This window comes from Microcebus murinus, chromosome 10 (assembly GCF_040939455.1).
Source record: "Microcebus murinus isolate Inina chromosome 10, M.murinus_Inina_mat1.0, whole genome shotgun sequence".
Lineage (NCBI taxonomy): Eukaryota > Metazoa > Chordata > Mammalia > Primates > Cheirogaleidae > Microcebus > Microcebus murinus.
Window position 1 is genome coordinate 81,410,259 of NC_134113.1, and position 23,808 is coordinate 81,434,066.

A 23,808-nucleotide genomic window follows, 5' to 3' on the forward strand; every position below is an offset into this window, starting at 1 on the left:
GCCCCAGGAATTTTTCCCTCACACACGAATCCACATTCAGCCTCCAGCAATTCCACTTTACCAACCTTAAGTCACCATTTAAGTGCTTGCACCATTTTACGACTCTAGCATCTTCTGCTCCAGATAAACAGATCTCAGCTCTGACTCTGAATTTATCTGTTTCTCCACATTGGGGTGGGGTGTGGTTTGCCTGTAAAATGTTTTATGAGTTGGTAAATGCTTTATGATAGACAAGTTAATTAAAATATAATACTTATCGAGGAGGCATTTATAGCATTGCTGTTGTTTTTTGGTAGTTAGGACTAAATATGTTAGAATATTCTTCCCTCCACTCTTACATTGTTCTTCTAAAAGAAGACCCCGGGCTGGGCGTGGTGGCTCACACCTGTAATCCTAGCACTCTGGGAGGCCGAGGCGGGAGGATTGCTCAAGGTCAGGAGTTCGAAACCAGCCTGAGTGAGACCCCATCTCTACTAAAAATAGAAAGAAATTAATTGACCAACTAAAAATATATATACAAAAAAATTAGCCGGGCATGGTGGTGCATGCCTATAGTTCCAGCTACTCGGGAGGCTGAGGCAGCAGGATCGCTTGAGCCCAGGAGCTTGAGGTTGCTGTGAGCTAGGCTGACGCCACGGCACTCACTCTAGCCTGGGCAACAGAGTGAGACTCTGTCTCAAAAAATAAATAAATAAATAATAAAAAAATAAAAGAAGATCGGGGACACCAGTAAAATAGAGTCATGCAGTATTGCTGGTTTTCATTTAGTTGTATGTTCCATAATAACAAAGTGAATATTATTATTTTACAGATGGGAAAAACAAAGCTCAGAGTTTATGTAACACAGTAAGACACATAACAAGTAAGTGACAAAGATGAATTTTGAGCCAGGCTAGCCTGACACTAAAGCTGGGGCTCATTCTACCTGATTCCTGCCTCTATATTTTTCTAATAAACATTTCTAGAGTTTTAAAGGTGGTTGTCCCTAAGCAAATCCTATTTGTGTCCTCCAAGCATACTCAGACTCGGAAGTATAAAAGAATACCTAAGCTACCTGCTATAAGTCATACAAAAATATGGCTATATATCTGGTAAACTATTTTATTTAAAACATTAAAACTTGGGGGTTCACTTTTTCCTTAAACAGTGCTGCTTTACCAATAGTCCGAATAAATCTGAGGCTCTCATTATAAAATCAAGCAACAATTATTTGTTGAGTGTGTATGTGCTAAAGCCTCAGTTGGTGCCTGGAGGAACATGAGGAAAATATGAAATATTGTTCTTGCTCTTCCCCTAGACATGTAGGCATGCCACGTGGAGTCCTAATTTCATCAAAAGCACAGGCTTTTCATTTGATATATGAGACCAAATACTCTCCCAGCATAGTTGGTGAGACAAGGTTACATATGAAAAATGCTAGCAACACAACACAACATGTCCAAGTGTTTAATCACCTGTCAGGTACAGCAAATACTGCAGCATTCAGAGCAGGAGGTCAAAGGGAAAAGGAGCAGAAACCACAAATATTTATTGAATTCCTGCCCCATGAAGCCTCTGTTTTAGGTGGTCTGGGAACACATTATTGGGTGAGAAATTTCTAGCGAGGTGGGCTTGTCTTTGAATGATGTATTGGATTTGCACAGAGAAAGAAAAAAAAAATGCATCCCACGCACATAAAATGCAGATGGCAACACTGTGACAGAAAGGACCCCCGTGTGACTTAGAAGGGTGAGGGGAATGGGCTGATTAGATTTGGTGTTCATGCTAAAGAAAACCAAGGAATAAGGTTGGGTGGTAGGGTGGAGCAAGAGCCCACAAAGGTAGAATTCTTGGCTTGCAGAAGAAAGAAAAACAGCACATTGGATCACAGAAATCTTTTGCTATAAGGCATCACGTGGATGCATTTTTATGATATTAAATGGGGAAACATTTACACAACTTCATAATTGCAATATGCCTTATTTTCGTTACTTTATTTATTTTTTATTTACTCTACAAGTATCCCTTGGACTTGTGGAGGAAAAGAGAAGTTGGGATGGTTTGTGTTTTATTTAAATTATAAAAATAAAGGTGGCAGATGATTCATCCATAGCCCTGGCAACTATAGGAAAAGTCCCTCCTTCCTTCCCGCTTTCTCGAATAGAAGAGGGCTGGCTGGTTACTCTGCAGGACTTCAGGTGATCTTCATTTTAAAGAATCTGCATTAAGCTCCACTGTGGTGAGATGTAACTTTGGGATTTCAGGGATTCCCCTTGTCTCTCCTGATTTACGCAAGTAGGAGAGACGTTTCTGGTGCAAGCCTGCCAGTGGAGGGCAGTAGGTTATTCCACTAGAAGAGCACAGCAGTGTGAGAACAACACGACTGTAGTTATCTGGGATACTACTTCCTTTTTGGTAAATAACTTTGCATCAACTCGTCAAGTTTCATCTCTTATTGGAGAAAGATGCTAGAAAAAGATACCAGGCCACCTGGCAGTTTCGTGCAGGCTATTCTGGGCACCGCAGCCTGGGCAGTCGAGCAAATGGATCATGGCCTTTGCATTCTGGTTTCGTGATGACTGAGCTGACCAGGTTAGCAGGCTTTCCTCTTTGTCCTCGCACACTTCATGCTTGGCGAGATGCTTAAGCAAACGGAATAGGCAACCGCTAGGGGGTACCCGAGCTCTGCGTGGCCGCCGAGGCGAGCAGAAATGGCTAACGGCGGCTCCCTGGGCTCCGCGGGTCCGGGCGGGTGGCGCTTTTCCAAGGTCAGGGTTGCGAGAAGCTCGTCGGTGGAGCGGGAAGGACTTTTTAAGAACTAACGGTCTTTTAATCTAAACCGCGGGGGAGGAGAACGCACCTCTAAACGCACTGTCACACCCTGAGGTCTGCGCGCTTGGGCGCCAGCTGCCTGCACATCTGGATGCAGCAGTGCCTTTCCCCGCGGGGCGGAGGCGAGGCGGAGGACCCGGTGTGCACGCACCTCCCCGTGCGCGCGCTTGCGCCCGCGAGCGGCGGGCTGTGTGTGTGTGTGTGTGAGTGTGCGTGTGTGCGGTGTTTGTGTGTGTACGCGCGCGCACACGACAGCCGGCTGGAGCCGCGGCTCCGGGACCGGCTCATGGGGGTGGAGGTGGGTGGGGGCACCCCAGGAAGGAATAAATCTCCGCCGGCCTCCTTGCGCCTCGCCGCGGCTTAACACCCACCCCCCAGTTGAAGCAAGATGAGGGTGACGGGGGCAGGGTGACAGCCCGGGCACGCCGGCCGCGTGTCGGAGCGTCGCAATATCGGCCAGTCCCCGCGGCCGCACTCCTGTGATGTATACACATTTCCATCTTGGGGCGGGGGCTGCTATTTTGCATTGTCTGCCTCCGCCGGGGGGCGCGGGCCGGGCGCGGGGCGCGCGCGCCGGGCGAGCGGCGCGGCTCTGCCCGGGTCGAGGGCGGCAGTTTCGCGGGTGGGGGAGGGAGGGGAGACCTTGATTTCCACCAATCCCCGCGCGCGTGTCTGCGGAGTCCGGGGCGCAGCGGAAGGCTGCGGCGCGCCGCTGAATGAACTGATGAGAGCGAGTTCTTTTCTTCTCCGGGAGGGGTGGGGGGCGAGGGTCCCGGCGGGCGAGGCGGGGGAGCGCGGCGCGGGGTAGCGGTCCTGGGCCGCCGTGGAAATTTCCAAGGACTTGGCGCGGCGCGGAGAGCGCGCCCGGGCTGCGGGTGCCTGGCGGCGCAGCGGCGCGGGAGGCGGCGAAGGGCGAAGGAGAGTCGCTCGGAAGGGGACGCCGCGGGCCAAATGTCCGGGAGGGAGCCCAGCCTTTTCCCGGACCCTCGCCCAGGGCGACCGTGATGCTGCAGAACCGGCGGGAGCGACTCGCCGCCGCCGCCGCCGCTCTCCGCTCCTCCGGAGACCCCCAGCGCCCGCCTTCTGCAGGGGAAGCGACCATGGCCAGAGCTCGTTGTTACTTGCGTCCCGGGCACTTCCCCTAGAAAGAAATCCTTCAAAAAGTTGCATTTTAAAACATCCTTGCGCTGACCTTTGGGGCCGCGGGGGCCGAAGAAGCGTGCGTGCGTGTGCAAGCCAGGAAGCCCAAGGGCGTCTTGCGCATGGGGGGCTGCCGGTGGGGTGACCCTCCGCTGCCACTTCGCCTAGCTTTGTGCTGAGGCTCCGCCCCCGCCCCCGGGACGCCGGGGTTGTGATGACCCCCTGCGGGCGGGCCCGGCGACACACATCCAGGGGGGCCATGGCTGCACTGGCGTGGAAGTTCCCGCGGACCCGACTGCCCGTGGGTGCCAGTGCCCTCTGTGTCGTGGTCCTCTGTTGGCTCTACATCTTTCCTGTCTACCGGCTGCCCAACGAGAAGGAGATCGTGCAGGGGGTGCTGCAACAGGGCACCGCTTGGAGGAGGAACCAGACCGCGGCCAGAATGTTCAGGTACCCCTGCCCTCGCGGCTCTTCCACTCTAGCGTCCTTTCCTCCCAGGGAGCCGGGGACAGGGTCACCGGCGAGGATCGCCTCTCGCCGTCTCTCGCAGGCATCCCTTCCACCTGGTCTTCCTTGTCCTGTCCCCCCTTTTGTGCCATTCCCAACCTGGAGACTTTAGTCGGGGTCCCTTCCCACCCCTTACCCCAAGACATGTGCAGACACCTGCTCTGCGCATGGAGAGATTGCACACTTTTTCTTCCCAGCCCTGAGTTGTGTTTAACAATTTGCCGATAATCAGTTGGGAAGGAGGACCCAGGAGAACTTTCGTGGTTTGCACTGAATGAGGATTTATTTTCTTGGGCTCTGCAGACATTAGAAGCTATGGAGCACCAGAGGCAGGAAAGAGCCGTCTTTCCTAGGTTAGACGAGCAGTTGCTAACACAAATCACCAGTGTGGGAGTGATGGGCAAGTCTTGGGCAGTGAAAACACGATCGGATCCTGCAGCTTTGTGCAGTGTGCTCACCGCCAATACAGAGCTCTTACTGACTGTGCAATTTTATGTTGAAATACCAACAACTTCCTAATACAATCTCTTCATTGTATGCACCCCGAACTGATTCTTTAGAAGGGTGAGTTACTTGCCCAAGGTCATTACCTTTGACGTGGGGGTGCTGGAATTTTCATCACTTACAGCTCCAAAGCTCCCAGCTCTTTTTCTTGGCATAGGCTATGGATGCCTCTGGAAGATGGGAGATCTAGTTTAGGTAGGGACTTGGAATCAGAAAACAAACAGAAAACCAAAGCCAGGTTGGAAATCAGGACTCTGAGGATCACTCAAAGAGGTTGTAGTTTCCCTTCCTCTCTGGGAATTTTAGATTAAATGTCTAAAAATAAGTTCCTGGCAGCAGGGGGTTGTGCTGCTAGATTGGAGGGAAGGCAGAGGTGCTTCCTTCCTCTGTCTCCCCAGGCATGTTGAGGGTATTCTGCTTCCACTACTGAGATGCCCCTTTCACCTTTAGTCTCTGGGGCCAAAGATGCTGCGGTTGGCTCTTCCTGTGATTGTATAGCCTGGGTGGGGAATGTTTTCCTCTGCTCTGCAGAGGATCTTTCTAATCAGGGTATGGGCAGGTGAGTTCCAACTGAAATATTGCTCACAGCAGCCATTTACAAATGTTCAGAAGCATATGTACGTTTTAAAAAACTTTTTGAAACATATAGTTCCCCTCCCCTTTTCAGGCCTGCTCTTGGAAAGGTCAAAAAGATAATACAGCTAATTCTTTCAGATGAAGGTAGCTGAAAGCTGAATTCTCCCTGGGAGGGAATGCTTTTCTTCTCTCTTTGTAGAACGCTACTATCATTATGTTTAAAAATAACTACACTCCTCTTAAAAGTGTATAAGGGTTAATTTCCCCTTTCCTTCACAGTATTGATTGTTGGACTCAAATGCAGGCGAAAGGCATAGCATCCAGCAATTCTTTTCTCTAAAGATAGATTGCACTTTCATTTCAAGTAATACAGAGAAATAAGTTAAGAACTTTCCATTGGTTTGCAATGAAAGAGTCCACTTTTTTATATATATATAAGAGGGGGAATAATGAAGCTCTGTTAGAGAATAGATTTCCTTTTAGAGAACACATCAAGTGGAAAATGCTTCATATGCTGAGAAGCGCAGGCTGATAGTTTCTGAGACACATTTGCTCCTCGCTGTCTGTAACCTGGAGTATTCTGCAGTGTGTTTGGCTGTCATTTGGTCTGGTCTCTATGTGCAGAGAATTACTTACGAAAATCCATATACTATAAAAACTGCCCAAATACACATCTTTCAAAGTTAGTGTGTGTGAAAACTGTTTTAAGAGGCATCATTGCTCATTGAAAAGACTTTGAACTTCAGACTAGAATTCTGAATTTGTACATTGACTGTGTCATGAGTAGATAAACAGCAGAATATCTTTGGTAAGTTATTCTAGCTCTCTGAGTCTTAAGACTCCTTATTTATAAAATAAGGAGTCCTTATTTATAAAATGGGGATAATAACATTTACCTTGCAGGGTTGTTATTATAAGGTTTAAATTAAAAAAAAAAACTAATGCCAAGTATCTAGTACATTGTGTACCCAGGAAAAAGGTTGTTTTATAATTGGTATAAGTTATAATTCCCTGCATATGTTGCAACTTTAATAAGGGCATCTAGCTAGCCCATAAGAATTTGGAATGCTCCACCTGCTAAATTTTTTTTTGTGTGTGTGACAGAGTCTCACTCTGTTGTCCAGGCTAGAGTGCCGTGACATCAGCCTAGCTCACAGAAACCTCAAATTCCCGGGCTCAAACGATCCTTCTGCCTCAGCCTCCTGAGTAGCTGGGACTACAGGCATGCGCTACCATGCCTGGCTAGTTTTTTCTTTGTATTTTTAGTTGGTCAATTAATTTCTTTCTATTTTTAGTAGAGACGAGGTCTCGCTTTTGCTCAGGCTGGTTTTGAACTCCTGATCTTGAGTGATCCGCCCGCCTTGGCCTCCCAGAGTGCTAGAATTACAGGCATGAGCCACCGTGCCGGGCCCCACCTGCTAAATTTACAGAGAAACATTATTGGTCCCTGTTCCCATCCCCACCCACATACACTTAAGCTAATAAACAGGGGCAAGGAATTTTAAAAGATAGGAAAAATTTCATGGTTTATGTTAAGAATTTGTTTTACTCTGCACATTTAGTAAGATCCATTGTTTTTTTTAACATCTAGATTGTTAGTAGATTGTTAGTATATGGGTAATAGTGCATATTTGTTAAATATTAGGTCAGCCAGGAGTCTTTATTATGTTAAGGAGACACAACTTTGGCAAACAAGTACCTGTGCTTCTCCAATCTGAAACATCTTCTGCACAAATTCATGTATACCAATGTACTTACTTATATGTGTACTTATATGTAGAGATATGTGCACATATATTTATTATTACATTTATTTATAAACCATGGACTGATGTCAGATATGTGTATAAATATATATGTATATACATTCCTACAAATATTTGCAATCAGTCAACGAGTGTTTAATGAGTGACTACTGTGCATAGATATGAGTTAGGCCCTGGGAGATAGCAGTGAGTAGGAAGGACAGATGCCTCCTATAAGAGAGCTTACCTTCTACACTAGTGGATGCCTGACAAAAACAAATAAGTAAATAAATATGATGATTTAAAGGACTGTTAAATGCTGTGAAGACAAAGGAGTCTTTTACTGTGTTTATAAGCATCAGAATTTCAGATTTTGTTTTGCCCTCTGTGCTTCTGTTCACTGTTGTGATTTTCTTCTTCTTCTTGCTCAGCAGTTGTTCTGTACTGACTTCTCCTGGCAAATTGCACAGGAGATGGCAGCAAGAACGTGATAAAGCTGCAAGAGTTTGAACTAAATAGGAAGCTTTCCTAATATTTATATGGTAACAGGAAGATAAAGAAACCAAGTGACCCTGTTATTAAGACACTTTCTTAACTCTTACTGCTTCTGGTTGAGTAGTATTGTGGGAATTATGAAACCAAAGCAGGGTTTGTCTTTCCTGCCAGATCCTTACCTATTTCATTTGCTCCTCAAAAATGAAACTCAGCTCAGAATTTTTTTTTTTTTCATTCTTGGTACCTGACATGGTAGCAATAACAGTAACAGCAAGAAGCCCAATAAATTTTAGGTGCTTGTTGTCTGCTTGACACCATGCTAATGTGTATTGTCTCATTTAATCCTTACGAGCACATTGTATAAATGGATATATTATTGTCCACAATTATAAAAAAGAACATGCCCTTGTTTCTGCCATCAAGGGACTTGCTGTATTACCATGGGAGAGACAGATTTGTGTATAATTAACTAACTAACTAGAAATAGGACCATCAAAGAGAAGCAACATAGAAGAGTGAAAAACTTACGGATTTGGGAGCTGTCAGAACATGATTGGAATTCTAACTGTATCCCTTTCTAGTTGTGTGATCGCTGGTAAATCTAACTCTCGGAGCTTCATCTTTCTCATTTGTAAAATGGGGTTTGTAATCATGTCTCACAAGTCTGTAGTGAAAATTACACGACAGCATCCAGAGAACACCTAGAAGGATGCTTGCCACATATCTGTTTAATAACGTGGTCATTATAACAACAGAAGCACAAGGAAAGTCCTGGGGAAGTTTGCAGAACATGACACTTAATTCTACTGAAAGGAGGTTAATCAGAAGGTTTCAGAGAGCAGATGGTGTTTCTATGAAGCGTTGAAGGATGGTAGGAGGGTCCAGGCAGAGAGAACTGGGATGGCCAAGGCAGAGAGCTTTGGACGTGCTTGGGGGTGTTTCCAGTGTGGAAAGTTACTAAGTTGCCCCGTGGAAAGGTAGATTGGAAGATAAGTGGAAACCAGGTTACAATCTTTGGATGTATTTAAGGTGTGGCTCATGCGAAGTAGACAAAGATCAAGCATCCAACGGTGATGACTGTGTGTTAGCTATGAGCAGAGATAGCACATCGCTGTTATCAGTAGATTTGGGGATCTAAAGTAGAGGATAACAAAACAAAGTGGTTATTTGGAAAATTCTGTTGACTCACTGGTTGGCAACCATTACTCTAAGCATTCGTTTTCTTCTTTCATTTTCCAAATTCTGAGCAATCCACTACTTCAAGCAGTTTTACCTTTCTGTGGCTTCTTTGCTTTCCCTTCTTTCAAATCCATGGATGTTAAAAGCTGTTAAATGTATCTCCATGGCTGTCATGGTGGTGGCAGAAGGGCATTGGGAGTCGGGGGGATAAGAAATAGGTGTAGCCATCTGTACAGATGAGATATAAGTTTTTGTAAGTTGGGGATTTGTGGAATTCACTTTTAAAAAGTAGTTTAGGCCAGGTGCGGTGGCTCACGCCTGTAATCCTAGCACTCTGGGAGGCCGAGGCGGGTGGATTACTCGAGGTCAGGAGTTCAAAACCAGCCTGAGCAAGAGCCAGACACCGTCTCTACTAAAAATAGAAAGAAATTAATTGGCCAACTAATATATATAGAAAAAATTGGCCGGGCATGGTGGTGCATGTCTATAGTCCCAGCTACTCGGGAGGCTGAGGCAGTAGGATTGCTTGAGCCCAGGAGATTGAGGTTGCTGTGAGCTAGGCTGACGCTACGGCACTCACTCTAGCCTGGGCAACAAAGTGAGACTCTGTCTCAAAAAAAAAAAAAAGTAGTTTAGGAAAAAGATGGTTTAATAACTTTTAGTGCTTAAGAAAATAAGGTACAATTATGTTGTGAGTTTACAAATGGGAACACACCTTAACAGCAATAATCATAATAGAAAAATCAACCATTAACATTTATTGTTAATGTTAGCAGGCCCAGTTCTTAGAGCTTACATACGTTATCTTTTATCCTCAAAGTAACTCTATAAAGTAGCTTTGTGAATGTTCTTTGTTTTACAGATGAGGAGGTAGAGGTTCAGAGAGATCTATGAACACAATAATGGAGTTGGATTTCCAGCCTGAGCTATTTAATTCTAAACCTCATGCTTGTTTCCGTGATAATCTTGGATAAATGAGGCATTGCTATATACATTCTTTTATGATCTGGCCCTGAGTATTTCGTCAGTGTCATCTCTCATCAGTTTTCCTGTTTATGCTCTAGTAGTATTGGACTCATTGGAGTTCTTGAACTAGGCAAGGCTGTGTTGGTTTTGCTTGAGCCATTCTCTCTGTCTGGAATGATTATTTGAGGGCCGCATCTTCCTGCCCTTCACCTGGCCAATTCCTACTCATGTCTTGACAGTGCATTATAGTGGTTAAGAGCAAATGTTATGAAGTTGGCTATGCTCAAAACCTGGTTCTGTTTCTTGCTGTAATCTGTAAAGTGTGGCTTGTAGGACTGTTGTGAGGATTAGATTTGATAATATGTTGAAAACGATTAGAATTGTTTCAGGCATATATTATGATTAGTGGTCAGTCCATGTTAGCTCTCCTTACTCCTTCCTCCCTGTCAGAAGCATTTCCCTTCTGCCTTTTTCTTTTTTAAATACCACGTGCATATTATTGTATTTCTTTCAGTTATCCAAAATATCTACTATTATGTGTCAATGACTATTACCATAAAAAATGCTGGGACCATGGCAATGAACGTAACAAAATTCTCGCTTTCTTGGAATTTATAGGTTAATGAGGGGAGACAGAAAATAAACATGGCCGGGCGCTGTGGCTCACGCCTGTAATCCTAGCTCTTGGGAGGCCGAGGCGGGCGGATTGCTCAAGGTCAGGAGTTCAAAACCAGCCTGAGCAAGAGCGAGACCCCGTCTCTACTATAAATAGAAAGAAATTAATTGGCCAACTGATATATATATAAAAAATTAGCCGGGCATGGTGGCGCATGCCTGTAGTCCCAGCTACTTGGGAGGCTGAGGCAGAAGGATCACTCAAGCCCAGGAGTTTGAGGTTGCTGTGAGCTAGGCTGACGCCACGGCACTCACTCTAGCCTGGACAACAAAGTGAGACTCTGTCTCAAAAAAAAAAAAAAAAAAAAAAAAAAAAAAGAAAATAAACAGATAAATATACAAATATCTGGGAGTGACAGGTGCATTAATTATGCATTTTAACAGTTCTAGTGTATTTGCCCAAGCTCCCTAAGTGCAGGGACTGTGTCTCATGCGTATTTTCAACCCAGAGCCTAGCGTGGTCCTAGCACACCAAGCTTTGTTTAGTTATTGTATAAATGACAGTTTTAGAAAGGCTTGGAACCAGATAGCCCATAAGAAAGTCAACACATATTTAATGAAGACCTACTGTGTGTCTGACACTCTGCTTGGCAGTTTGGGGGATCCAAGAAGTATGGTGGCCTCTGGCCTCTGGCCTCTGGCTTCTGCCCACTAAATAAGACAATCAAATATGTCTCGAGGCTTCGCAAAATATCCCCAGGGGTGCAAAAATTGTCCCTGGTTAAGAACCACTGCTTTAGAGAAACAAAATCAACCCAGTTGACAGGATTTAAAAAAACCCGAAAATATATACAATTAAGAACTACATTTGAAAACCACAGTTATAAATGCTTTGATTATTTACGGAATGGTGGTGTCTCTGCTGGCTCGAGGAGTGGGAGAAGGCTTCCTGTAAGAGGAGGAATTGCACATGTTAGATGGGCAGATCCTGGTTAGGGAAGGATTGGGAGAGAGGATGCATTTTAGGATATTTACTATAAGCAGCTGTCTCCACTAAAAGCTTATGTTCTCATTAATGCCCCTGTAAGCCCTTGAAAGAGGAGTTCATTGCTTTGTGCCCTACACTTTAGGGAGCCACACCCTGCTTGTCCTCTGGTTTTACCCCTTCTCAAGGAATTACCTGCCCAAATGACCCAAGTCCACTTCTACAGCCTGCTTCCCTGTGTGGGGCCTTTTCTCCAACCTTCTTCCTGAGAGCAGCTTGCCCTGCTGGTCTGTACAACCCTAGTGCCAAGGGACAGCTCTTTGAGGGAGTGGGAGGCTGTGAAAGGAACTTGGATATGGGACTGTGGGGTCCACATGTGCATATGGGGTGGTCTCTCCCTGCATCCCCATGTTCTAGTAGCAAGCTTCCTAGAGTTTGAGAAGTCTAAATTTGGATTTGGCATTCCAGGTTGCCAGGGAGGAGGATACAACATATTTTGTCCAGGGAGGAGGATACAACATATTTTATCTATTTGTTGGTTTGATTGGAACTTGTCAATATTTAGATACATTTGTATTTTTGTCTCCTGCCTTGCAAATGGGGTTGGTTAGAGTGCCTTTGGTTTGCACTGAACAATCAGCACTCAACTGAAAAATTGTAGTGAGTTATTTGCAACTTAAGAGTCCATTAGTTTTCATTTGAGAGAGGAGTGTTTTAGGAAACTAGTTGGATCAATTGAATGATTATGTATGTTAATATAGAGTATGACCAGTTAGTCTTTTGACAACATTGTGAATCCGCTTGGAAGTGATGCCGTCTGTATATCTTTAATGTACTCTCTCATGATGGAGTTGATAGAGTTCTAGTAAAATATAATACTTTTTAGCTTTTCATTCTAATCTGGCTCTATCAGGAGCTGGGTGACTTTGGGAAAGTTGCTTAAGCTCTCTTACCTTTGTTTTGTCATCTGAAAAATAAGTATAATATGTTAATCAACTTCCTAGGTTTGCGATGATAATTAAGTCAGATAATTAATGTAGACTCCAGAGCCATCGGTACCTGGCTGGGTGAGATGATAGGAAACTTGTTCCCATTTGGAAAGAGTCTGGACTGTGGGGTCCCAGAGATCAGGATCTGATCCTGGTTCTGGCATTTATTAACTTTGTGACCTTGAACAATTTGCTTGGCCTTTTTGAGCCTTAGCCATGAGTGGCAATTGTTACCTTGAGAGGATTAGGCTCTGAATAATTGCTAATTATTCATCTATAATGAGGAGAGAAGCCATGTCTTGGCACACATTCTATACCTATTAATTTTACCTTCAGTAAAGGAATATCTGACAATGAAATATGACCTTATGACACACCCTCTCCTTCCATAGAGTTAGTATTAAGAGTGCTGGAATATGGCAGAATTTTAAGGAAGACAGCAGAGCCCAGCATTATGTCACCTGACTTGATTTATTCAGCCTCATTTGCTCAATCAGTGCCTGTTATGTGCCCGTTAGGTATAGGGGTGACAGTGATGAATATAAGACATGGTCCCTGATTTTATAAAATTTGTAATCTAGTCAACAACAGGCTTATCCTTAGCTTTGCTGTCCACATTTCTGTTGCCCATGGTCAAATGCAGTCCAAAAATATTAAATGGAAAATTCCAGAAATAAACAAATTAGTAAGTTTTAAATTGCCCACCATCTGAGTAGCATGATGAAACACCTCAGCATCCTGCTCTCTCTCTCTCTCCCAGGACATGAATAATCCCTTTGTTCGGCGTCTCTGCTCTGTTGAGTTTCCTTACTGCTAAAGGCTTAGTAGCCGGCTGGGTTATCGGATTGACGGTTGTGGTACTGCGGTGCTTGTCTTCAAGGAACCTTTATTTGACTTAAACAGTGGCCTCCACGTGCAAGAGTAGTGATTTTGTCATATTGTTGTAATGGTTCTATTTCATTATTATTTATTGTTAATCTTTTATTGTGCCTAATTTATAAATTAAACTTTAGTTTAGGTATATATATATATATATATATATATACATACATACATACATACATATATATGGAAAAACTGTATATCTAGGTCTTGGTTTCAAACTATCCACAGTTTCAGACATCCACTGGGGGTCTTGAAACATATGCCCCACAGATAAGGAGGACTACTGTGATTTCATTAGTTATGATTTAACTTGAAACTAAAGAAATTGAGTAATGCGATATTCCAGGGGTTATGTTTGTTTTGGACAATTGTGATGAATTTTGGAGTGATTGATCTTTCCCCATTTGAACTGTCTTTTAGCTGTGGCATTGTGTGAGAGGGAAGCAGCCAAGACCGTACGAGATGTCTCACTCCTTTAATTAGGTGCCAGGAGGAACCAGGAGGAAATGAATTCAGAGCCACACATTCTCCATTTTTCAGGTCTTAAGTAACAGAGTCCGCTACCAGTGATTTCTAGATAATCGTAATGAGAAAAGAACATTTTGAACAAAGTGTTTGTTTCCATTATTGGTACAGAAAATAGATACGGTGCATGAGTTTATGTCCCTAATGTTCATTTTAGAATTTTATAGTGTTTATTACTAATATTTGTCTGATTTTGGAAATAATATATGTTTCCTGTGGAAAAAATTTTAAATGTAGCAAAAAGGAGAAAAGAAAAACCCTACTCATAATCCCATTGAAACCACCTTTTATATAATTAATAAAAGGCCATAAGATGGAAACTGTGGTAAGGGCCTGAACTTTGAGAAGGTATAGGCATAGTTAAAATATGTATGTGTGTGTGTGTGTGTGTGTGTGTACACACTCATCTCCCCAGCCATTGGTTCCTAGCTTGCTTTCCTATAATGGCTTACTACTCAAGAGTCACATAGCCGATGGTCATAAAGATCTTAGCTTTCTTCATTGCCTCCATAGATAACATCACCCTTGTGAAACCTAAGGCTGGTCTTGGAGACTCATTCCAGGCCCCACATTCTAGTGGAACAGTTGACCCACCCAGACCAGTGGCCCCTACCAAGGCACCTACTTTTGTGACTTGAGAACTGACTCAGCTCAAGAAGCAATTTCTACTTCCTGACCTTATGAGTTCATCCCCAGCCTATCATCAGACCCAATTCCCTGGTCCTTTGCCTGCCAAACTATCTTTAAAAACCCTGGCCCCCAAATTCTCGGAGAGACCGATTTGGGAAATTCCTCCCATTGTCTCACATGGTGCTTGTGATATTAAACTCCTCCTTTTTCTTTTTTTTTTTCTTTGAGACAGAGTCTCGGTTTGTTGCCTAGGCTAGAGTGAGTGCCTTGGCGTCAGCCTAGCTCACAGCAACCTCAAATTCCTGGGCTCAAGCAATCCTGCTGCCTCAGCCTCCCAAGTAGCTGGGACTACAGGCATGCGCCACCATGCCCGGCTGATTTTTTTCTATATATATTAGTTAGCCAATTAATTTCTTTCTATTTATAGTAGAGACGGGGTCTCGCTCTTGCTCAGGCTGGTTTCGAACTCCTGACCTTGAGCAATCCACCTGCCTCGGCCTCCCAGAGTGCTAGGATTACAGGCTTGAGTAACCACGCCAGGCCTTAAACTCCTTCTCCTTTGTAACCCCTGCTGCCTCAGTGTGTTGGCTTCCTGTCTAACAGCAGGCAGTGAAACTTTCTTGGGTAGTAACAAATTTGGGGGCTCATCCAGCATCACCTTTGTGGGCGTTTGCCTGCCGTTTGGTGGCCTGTTGCTGGTGGGGTGGACTTAGAGATGTGCCCCACCAGCTACTCAGTTCTCTTGGACTGAGGGCCATCTCTGTCGCCATCCACACTGGGGGGACATTATTCATCCTTGGTGCTTGGACTTGTTTACAGTGGAGAAATGGTTTTTGGAACTAGAAGACGTCCTTGGTGAGCGTTCTAAGCACGCCCAGCACCCCGTTCCTTCTCCTGATCGTTGGCCCCTCTAGCAGCACTGTGGCTCCTTTGCAGGTCTTGGTTGGCTCTTGTATAGTTTAGGAAGAGTCTCGTCTTGGGGAGACATCTCCCTAACTGGACAGAGAATAGGGGATGTGTCTGGAGGAATACTCTTGAACTTTTGGCTTGATTTGTTTTGGAAAGCCTTTTGTGTGATTTGTTAGACATATCTATGTGATTCCCTTTGATCTCAGAAATAGCATTTCTCTTTGTTGCTCTATCTTTCCAGGGTGTACTGCCATGAAGAGGAGTACCAGGTAAAATTCCCTCTTGTCTTGCTTTGTTTTCCTGAGGGCATGGCTTGTGACCACATAGGAGCACTCCTCCTTGGTCTTCACCATCCAGGGATGCAGTTGTTGGGTTGCATTTGATGACCAGCATAAAAATAGCTGGGAACCCAAGGTTTTTTTGTTGTTGTTGTTATTCTGACTGTAGCAAGCTCTGGGCAGTGTTTGTCCTAAAAGATCCAATTCATAAGGGGCTTTTGTTGCTTCAACTTTTGTTTTTATCTTAGCTTATTTCTGGGAGAATGAGGGGATCTCTGGGATTACATCTGAAGAGGCTTTTGGATTAATTCTCTTTGGAGTAAGTACATCATTAAGAATCAAAGGCTAAAAATGAATCCTTTAAATTAAAAAGATTCCTAAATTTTTTTGAAAAAATAGATTTTAGAGATCTCTTCTTCTCCGTAGTTGACTTATTTGTATTTATGAAAAGATCAAACTAAAAGGAAAACATGTAACAATTTCATGGCTAGCCTTAAAAATTCTCTTTCCAAAATGCAAGAGCAAGTGTCTGATCTAAAACAAAGGTGGAAGATACTTTGCACACACACTATCCCTGGGGGCCTGGCAATAAGGGCTGACCTACCTTAATATTTTAAAAAGGTTAAAGTTCTGTGCTTTTGCCTCAGAAGCCTAAGTTTGATTCCTGGGCAGGGAATGAGTGTGTTCTGGTTTGATATTTGTGTAACTTTTGTCATTTATTGATTATTTTCCCTTCTGCACACAACTTTGATTTTCTGTGTCTGGGGGGAGGTGGTCATATGGGGCTTTTAGACACTTACATATAAATGATCAGCCAAGAAGCTGGGACCCTAGAAAATATGGCCAGATAGAATTGTAGGTTACACCAGGTTTATGGCTAGCGAGACTTTCATTTCTTTGAGCTGTTTTTGTGGCTTTTCTGGATCTCATAAAAACTGTTTTCCACGTCTTTGGAGACACATCTTGCTTCCTTGATTGAATTATAACCTTAGTTAAGGCTTATTGGTTTCCACTTAGAAGGGTATTTTTAGTTAAAAAGTTCAAAAGCAAAAATGTCAGCTGTTTGTCCCAGCTAAAGTCTGCTCCATTTACCTTAACTTACCTCTTTGGTCTTTGGAGGTACCAGAAATTACTCTGTTATTAGGAAAATATTTAACCTTGGTATTATTAAATTAAGTTTGGCCTAATGCTACCTCCTTACATGATTTTTAATTTGGTCTAAAGGTTTCTCTGTACTCAATGAGTTACAGCTATTCTGTGCTAATCACTGATTTTTGGCCTATCAGAGACGGTCAGCTGTTCAATCTAGGTTTAAATAAGGCAAACGCTGAGCTGGACCCAATCCAGCTCTTTTATTACCTCATGTCTGTTTTCTGCATGTCACTCTCCTTTTTCTGTCCATGAATCTTTGGCGCTGGAGTCTCTCTGGCCCTGTTCTCGTTCTAAGGGCTGCCCTGTTTGCGAATTGTTCTTTGCTCAGTTAAAAACTCTGTCAAATTTAATTTTTCTAAGGTTTTCCTTTTAATAGAAGATGTCAGAAGTGGGTTCCAAAATAGAGCTCCCAGAGACCCCCAGGAGCACTGAGTGATCAAGCAAGGTGCCCACCAGGCCCATCGTGTCCCTTGTTCTCTTGAAGCCTCTGGGGATCGTGGGTAAGTTCTCTCTTGGACCCTGAGACTCCACAGATTTGTGTTTTGAGCCCTAGGAGTTTGTTTGAGCAAATTTTTGATTCTAACTGGGTTTGGAAGTCAATCAAAATGGGGCTGGGTCTGGAGATCAGATTGGATCCCATAATGAACTGGCTTGGATCCAGTTCGAGGCCTAAGATGTCTGACTGGGTCAGGCAGAAGCTGGCAGGAAATGACAATACTACAGGTGTAACAGAGGGACTGGCCTGAAAAAAAAAGGGGGGGTAACAAAAAGATTTTCTGTCTTTTTAAAACTTCCCCCACTCTTTTGGGACCTGCATTCTGGCCTGCATCTCCCAGACAGGTCTTTTGTTAAAACTCCCAGGTAGCACCTGCTGCTCAGGTGGGCAGCTGGCAGAGTTCACAGGCTTTGTTTTTGGCTGAGATGGGACCATTAGAATCGTTAACCACAGTAATTGCCTGAAGCTGAGAACCCTCTCTTTAAAATCTCTTGTGTTTCTGCCTATGTTGAGGAAATTTGAGATTTTGAGAAGAGAAGGTCTACCATATTTCTTCCTTTGCTGGCAAAGTAGTCTCTCTTTCCTTCCTCCTCAAACAGCTTGTTTTCATTATTCGGCCTTGTGGACTAGTGGCCAAGCTTTTGGTAACACAAGGGGCGCAAGCTCTAACTTTCAGGCATTGGCAGAGATTTCTGTCTTCTAACTCTTTGCTGCCTTTTTTTTTTTTTTGCATGCTTGGGTAAGTAAAAGTTACCTAAGTTGATCATGTAGATGTGAGAGCCAAGCTGAGATTCAAGGTAAAAATGGGATCTTTAATTTCTGAAGAACTGAGTACTCTACATTCGGCTGTGCCTACCTACATGTAAGTATTAGGCCCCAGAAGTAGCAAATATTTACAGGATGGTAAAATCTTACTGAAGGAAATTTAAAATTACAGTGAAATGTTGCAAATGGACAACTTTAAGAAGTGCACTTAAAAATGAGGGCCCCCAAATTAGTCTCATCCAGGCATGCCTATTAATACGCAGAAGCTTGTAAAGAGATTTAAAAATATCTTTACAAAAGGCAAACAAGAAGCTTAAGTGATGACTTAATAAGAAAAATTAAATTTGCTAACCTTTTGGCTTAGGTAGTATCCTGCCCTGAAGGCAAAAAGAAAGCTATATTTGATAAAGTGTTTGCAAAAGGTAGGCCCTCAGGTAAAATAGTCTTGCTTCTTTTTCAGATGTGCCCATCCTGATTCCAGGCATAGAAATGCCTTTTTGTTGTTTTTTTTTTTAACCCTATTCCTTAGTGGAGTCCATCCTGAACTCAGTAATTTTAGTTAAGTGGTAGCTGAGTTAAAAGACCACCTTCCTAGAGCACACCTTTCTGGCATTTAACTGGCTATATCAAAACCCTTTTATAAAGACATTTAAATCTGTAAAGGAAATTTCCATTTGTAAGGGTATCTGAGAGGGAGGACTGAGTCACCAGAAACTCTTACCATTGTTCTAAATGTACATGCTTAGGATACTTTGCCTGGCCATCTTGCCTTAACTGGGACTGTAAATAAAATTTTTTTTTCTCTTAGTATGAGCAAATGATGGTATAATACTTAGGCCTGAAGTCTTAGCTCTGTGCTTTTTGAGATTTAATTTTTTTTGTTTCACCTAGGGGGTCATCCATCTCTTTAAAAGGCAAATTGCTGCCTAGCTAACAATTGCTTAGGGGAATAAAACAGGTAATGAGAAGATTGGTAATCTGAATGGGAAAAATGTATTTAAAAGCCAGCAAATGAAAATTCCTTGTAAAAGCTATACGATCTGCTTCTGTCTGTGTGTCTGTATGTCTGTGTGTCTACTGATGTCATGTGTCTGTGATTATTTCACTGCCAAAATATAAAAAGGGCTCTGATTAATTGGCTTTCGGAAAAAGTGCTCAAATCAAATATTTTATCAGGAAAATTGAAATTAATTCAAATGCCTTTTAGTTCATCTGACTTTACTAATCTTCGATAAATAAAACTAGTTTTAAAACTGTTATTAAAGTCTAGATGTTTTAAGGTGATAGCACTGCTGTTTCTGTAGTATTTTTTAATACTTGCTAGATTTGACTGTGAGCTTATGTTTTTGATTTTGGAGCCTCTGGATTCTGAGGTCTGGATCTGTGGCCACAGTGAGGTCTGGGGACATGTCCCCAGTGCCTGGTCCAGCAGCTACAAGGCACAATCTAGCGCAATAGAGCCCCTGCCTAAACTTTGCCTTCTTGCGATTCTGGGAGGGGTTCGATCCTCCAGGCATCTTGGGTTCTACTGTGAGCTCCACACCTGGTCTGTAGATTGAGGACTCAGAGAGGCCCTGCCCTTTGTAGCCATCTTGGATGCCACGTGGATACTTGAGACCTGAGAAGACTGGGGAGGACATTAGGGATGGTACCTGTATTGTAGTTTCAAAATTCTTTTCAGTAATCTAAAATCTTAAAATCGTGTTATGTTAAATTAAAGAGAACAACCATAAATGAGTCATTTATAAGTTAAAATACTAAAACAATAATTATTAAACATAAGTTTAAGTTTATATACTTTGACATCTTGTTTTTATATGATATAGAAAGTTAAATATATTTAGATGTGCTAATAAAAATTGGGGACTGATAGCAGTTCAAAGGTACTTTAACTTCCTGAGTTTCTCTAAGAATTGGCCTTGTGATTGATAAGTATAATTAGAGCTACTAGATACAAGAGAAACAGTTCTATATGCAAAACATATAAGAAAAATGGGATATATTTTTTGATTAAAAAAGGGTTATGGGAAGGCATACAAATATTTTTGTCAAAAAAAGGAATTTTGCCTAATTTAAAGGTCTTAGAAATTGATTTAAATTAAACAATTAAATAAATAAGTGACAAATAAAACTAAATGGGTATAAAAGTTGGAAAAATTATAAAAATTATAAAAAGTATAAAAATCTTATGGCCAAGTTGATTAAAATTAGATGGATTTACTTATAAGGTGTTATTAAAATTAGCTTTATCAGCAATAATAAAATACCAAGGTAAACTTTTGTTTTCTCTTTTGAACAAGGTTTTCCTATAATGTTAATAGAAATGATAAAATATTTTTGTTCACCTTTGGAGTAAACTGCAAGAAAAAAAAGAGAAGGGAGAGAAAGAGAGACAGATGCAGGTCACCTCTTTATTAGGTTGTCTTTCAGTTTGTCTCTATAAGATCTCATGATTGTTTGGGAAACTGAGTCTCCTTTCTATCAGAGAGTAAGGTTTTTGCTTTTTAAAATCTTTGAATCAATCAGTTTGGCTAAATGAATGACAATAATTTTGTAGTAACCTGTGATCCTGTTTTATGATAAGTCTCTTAAGCCTTTGATATTTGACAAACTTTCCAACATCAGAATTTTAAATTCAGTCTTGACCTCAAACTAGCCATTTTCAAATATTAGGGCCAGTGAAAGTCTAAGAGAGACAAATTAGGTTTATTTGGTATCTTAAAACTATACAGGAAACATTGTCAAATATAAAATAGTGTTTAACTTTCTTATATTTGTATATATATTTGCCTTTCTTATATTTCGCTTGCATTTGTATTAACATTACATAAACATTTTATTAATACATGTTCCAGAATTATATGAAATTCCTAAAATTCTTGGTATATGTTAACCATAATAATTATGGTTATTATGTTAACTTGTTGTATGTCACAGAAGTAACCAAATTTTTTTGTCAGTTGTCTCTTTAACCATGGCTATTTTAAGACTTTTGTCATCCACAGACAATTATTATTTTACTTTGATTCTTATCAAAAAGCAGTTTTTAGCTGGCTGCATTCCAAAGTTTGCTTCTTCAAGGAAAGTCATGGAAAGGACTGACAAGTTCTCTTGAATACAGGTTTCTGATAACTTTGGAAATTATATACCATTGGACTAAAACAAAACAAACTTCCAGGACTTTAATTAAAAAGCTGATGTACTCATAAGGATTGCTAACCCAATCCTTCTGTTCTTAAACAAAACAAAAATTAATTGTAGGGGACTGAACTAAGTCTAACCTGAAATTCCTTATGAAAAAGTTCCAGCAAAGCCAACTTGAAAAAAGAAAGGCCTATTTGGCCAATGATTATTCTTATTGCACTTTATGCAAATAATCAGTCCAAGTATAATGAGACTGACATTTATTTTTTTCAAATAAATTGATTCTAGTATAATTTGTGTGTAATAATGTGAGACTGGAGAGAGAAAAAATTATGTTTCAGAAAAAATCTATAGTCCACCTGTTATTAGATTCTAGCCTTGTCCACTGTTTTTGAGTTTTTGTTATTTGCTTGCCATTTGGATTGAATCCTGAATTCTTTCCTGGCTGTAAGTCTCCAGATAATGTTTTCAAATTTTTCTTCCATTTTTCTGACTTAGAGTCAATGAAATTGAGACTATTTTTTCCTGAGTCCCTGCAAGCATACCTTGGGACATATAAACTCCAGGTGAAAAAAAAAAAATCTGTCAGATTGCCACTGCCTACTTCCACTTTAACTGAAGATGCTTTGAGTTTAATATCTAGACACTTCAGCTGGATGCCCTCCAGACTCTAAGGAAACTACTTTATAAACTGTTCCAAATATTAACATTAACCCTTATTTTCCTTCTGTTTGAAAGCGTGTCTGGGATGCCAGCTCCTGGAATGGGACACAGCTATTCAACTAAACTGATCTATTCGTAGGACTAAGAGACTGACCGAAAAGATATAGGACAATATATTTAAATTTGCTCTAATTTTTTTTTCCCCCTCGCTCCTTAGTCTAACACTAATTTCCCCAAAGATAGCAGCTTGGCTTTTAATATGTGAAACTTTTTCATTTCAGAGTGGGGACTGAAAGAAAGTAAAAATATGTTACCCCAAAATATATTTCTTTGACATATTTTGGGATGGCTGCCACAGAAGTAATGCCGCAAAGCTGTGTTGTGTGTGCTTGTGCGTGTGTGTGTGTGTTGGGGGGTGGGTTTGCATTTACATCTGTAGAGAATCTCAGGCAGGTCTTTCTGTACCGGAACTAGAAGAGATTAACCCTCTTCCCCATAAACTTAAGGTTGCCAGGAAGATACCAGGGCACCTGGTAGCAGAGCTTGCTGGGAGTACTGGTCCCTAGTTTTGGAATATATACCAACACAAACATGCTTTAAAATCTGTCTGCAATTCTAGGACTGATCTTAGAAGAAACTGCAAAGAGCCATAGGGCTCAACAAAGATCCTTCAGCTCTTTAGCCCTGGTAGTCCTGCATAATCAGGCAGAGCCAGACTTCCCGTTGGCTAAACAAGGGGGAGCCTGTGTGCTGCGGAGCACTACCTGCTGTCTCTGTATTTCTCAGGAAAAATACAATGGAAACCCAAATAGAAAAAGTTTCCCTCAACAAGCTGTGTGACTACAACAGAGCTCTACTAGTGACGCCACACCTGACTGTGTTTCACGCTTATTCACTTGGATTCCCCAGGACTTCAGATCAGTTCTTCAGGGACTCCTGATGCTAGGACTGTCACTCCTACCCTAGGGCTCATTATCTGTCTTACGGCCCACTGTTCACTTAAGTACTGTGCTAAGACTGTAAATGAGGGCACTGATGCTTGTCATGCAGACCTTAGGTCTGCAACCAGGCTCCTGTGAATACTTGAAGACAACTGCAAAACGGTTCCGTTCCTCTTACCCTGAGCTCAGTCCCACCTATACCCTTTGTCAGCAGGAAGGATTCAGATCAGTCATCTGCCCTTTTCCATCTCATTAGCCCAGACCACATGAATGAGGTAGGATGAAGCTTAGGGGGAATGGAAACTGACCTTTATAAAATTAATAAAAGGGTATAAGGTAGGAACTGTGGTAAGGGCCTGAACTCTGCGAAGGTATAGGCATTGGTCAAATACATATATTATATTTATATTATATATATTTTATTATATATATATTTTAAAATATTTTATATCTATCTCAAAAACCAGCCATTGTTTTCTAGCTTACTTTCCTACAATTGCTTACCACTCAAGAGTCACATAGGTGATGATCTTAAAGATTCTTAGCTTTCTTTATTGCTCCCATAGATAACATCACCCTTGTGAAACCTAAGGCTAGTATTTGGGATACCTAAATTTCAGACCCTGCCTTCTGGTGGACCAACTGACCCAACCAGACCAGTGGCCCATACCAAGGCACCAACTCAGCTGGTCTTGTGACCTGGGAACTGACTCAGCACAAGGAGATAATTTCTGCTTGCAAACCCTATGAGTTCATCCCCAGCCAGTCAGAAGACCCAATTCCCTAGCCCTTTGTCTACCAAACTAACTTTAAAAATCCTGGCACCAAAATTCTCAGACAGACGAATTTGAGAAATTTCTCCCACCGCTTAACAGGGTGCCTGTGATATTAAACTCTTTCTCCACCGT

General features: G+C 42.1%; 1 protein-coding gene across 1 annotated transcript in view; it reads left to right on the forward strand.

Annotated features, from left to right (window-relative positions):
* The first annotated feature begins 3,624 nt into the window (after positions 1 to 3,624).
* Positions 3,625 to 23,808, forward strand: part of ST8SIA1 (ST8 alpha-N-acetyl-neuraminide alpha-2,8-sialyltransferase 1) — a 165,372-nt gene continuing 145,188 nt past the window's right edge. Inside the window, exon 1 of the mRNA XM_012785488.3 lies at positions 3,625 to 4,401. Within this exon, the coding sequence (XP_012640942.1) occupies positions 4,166 to 4,401 (236 nt within the window). The 5' untranslated portion in view covers positions 3,625 to 4,165. The remainder of the gene's footprint in view (positions 4,402 to 23,808) is intronic.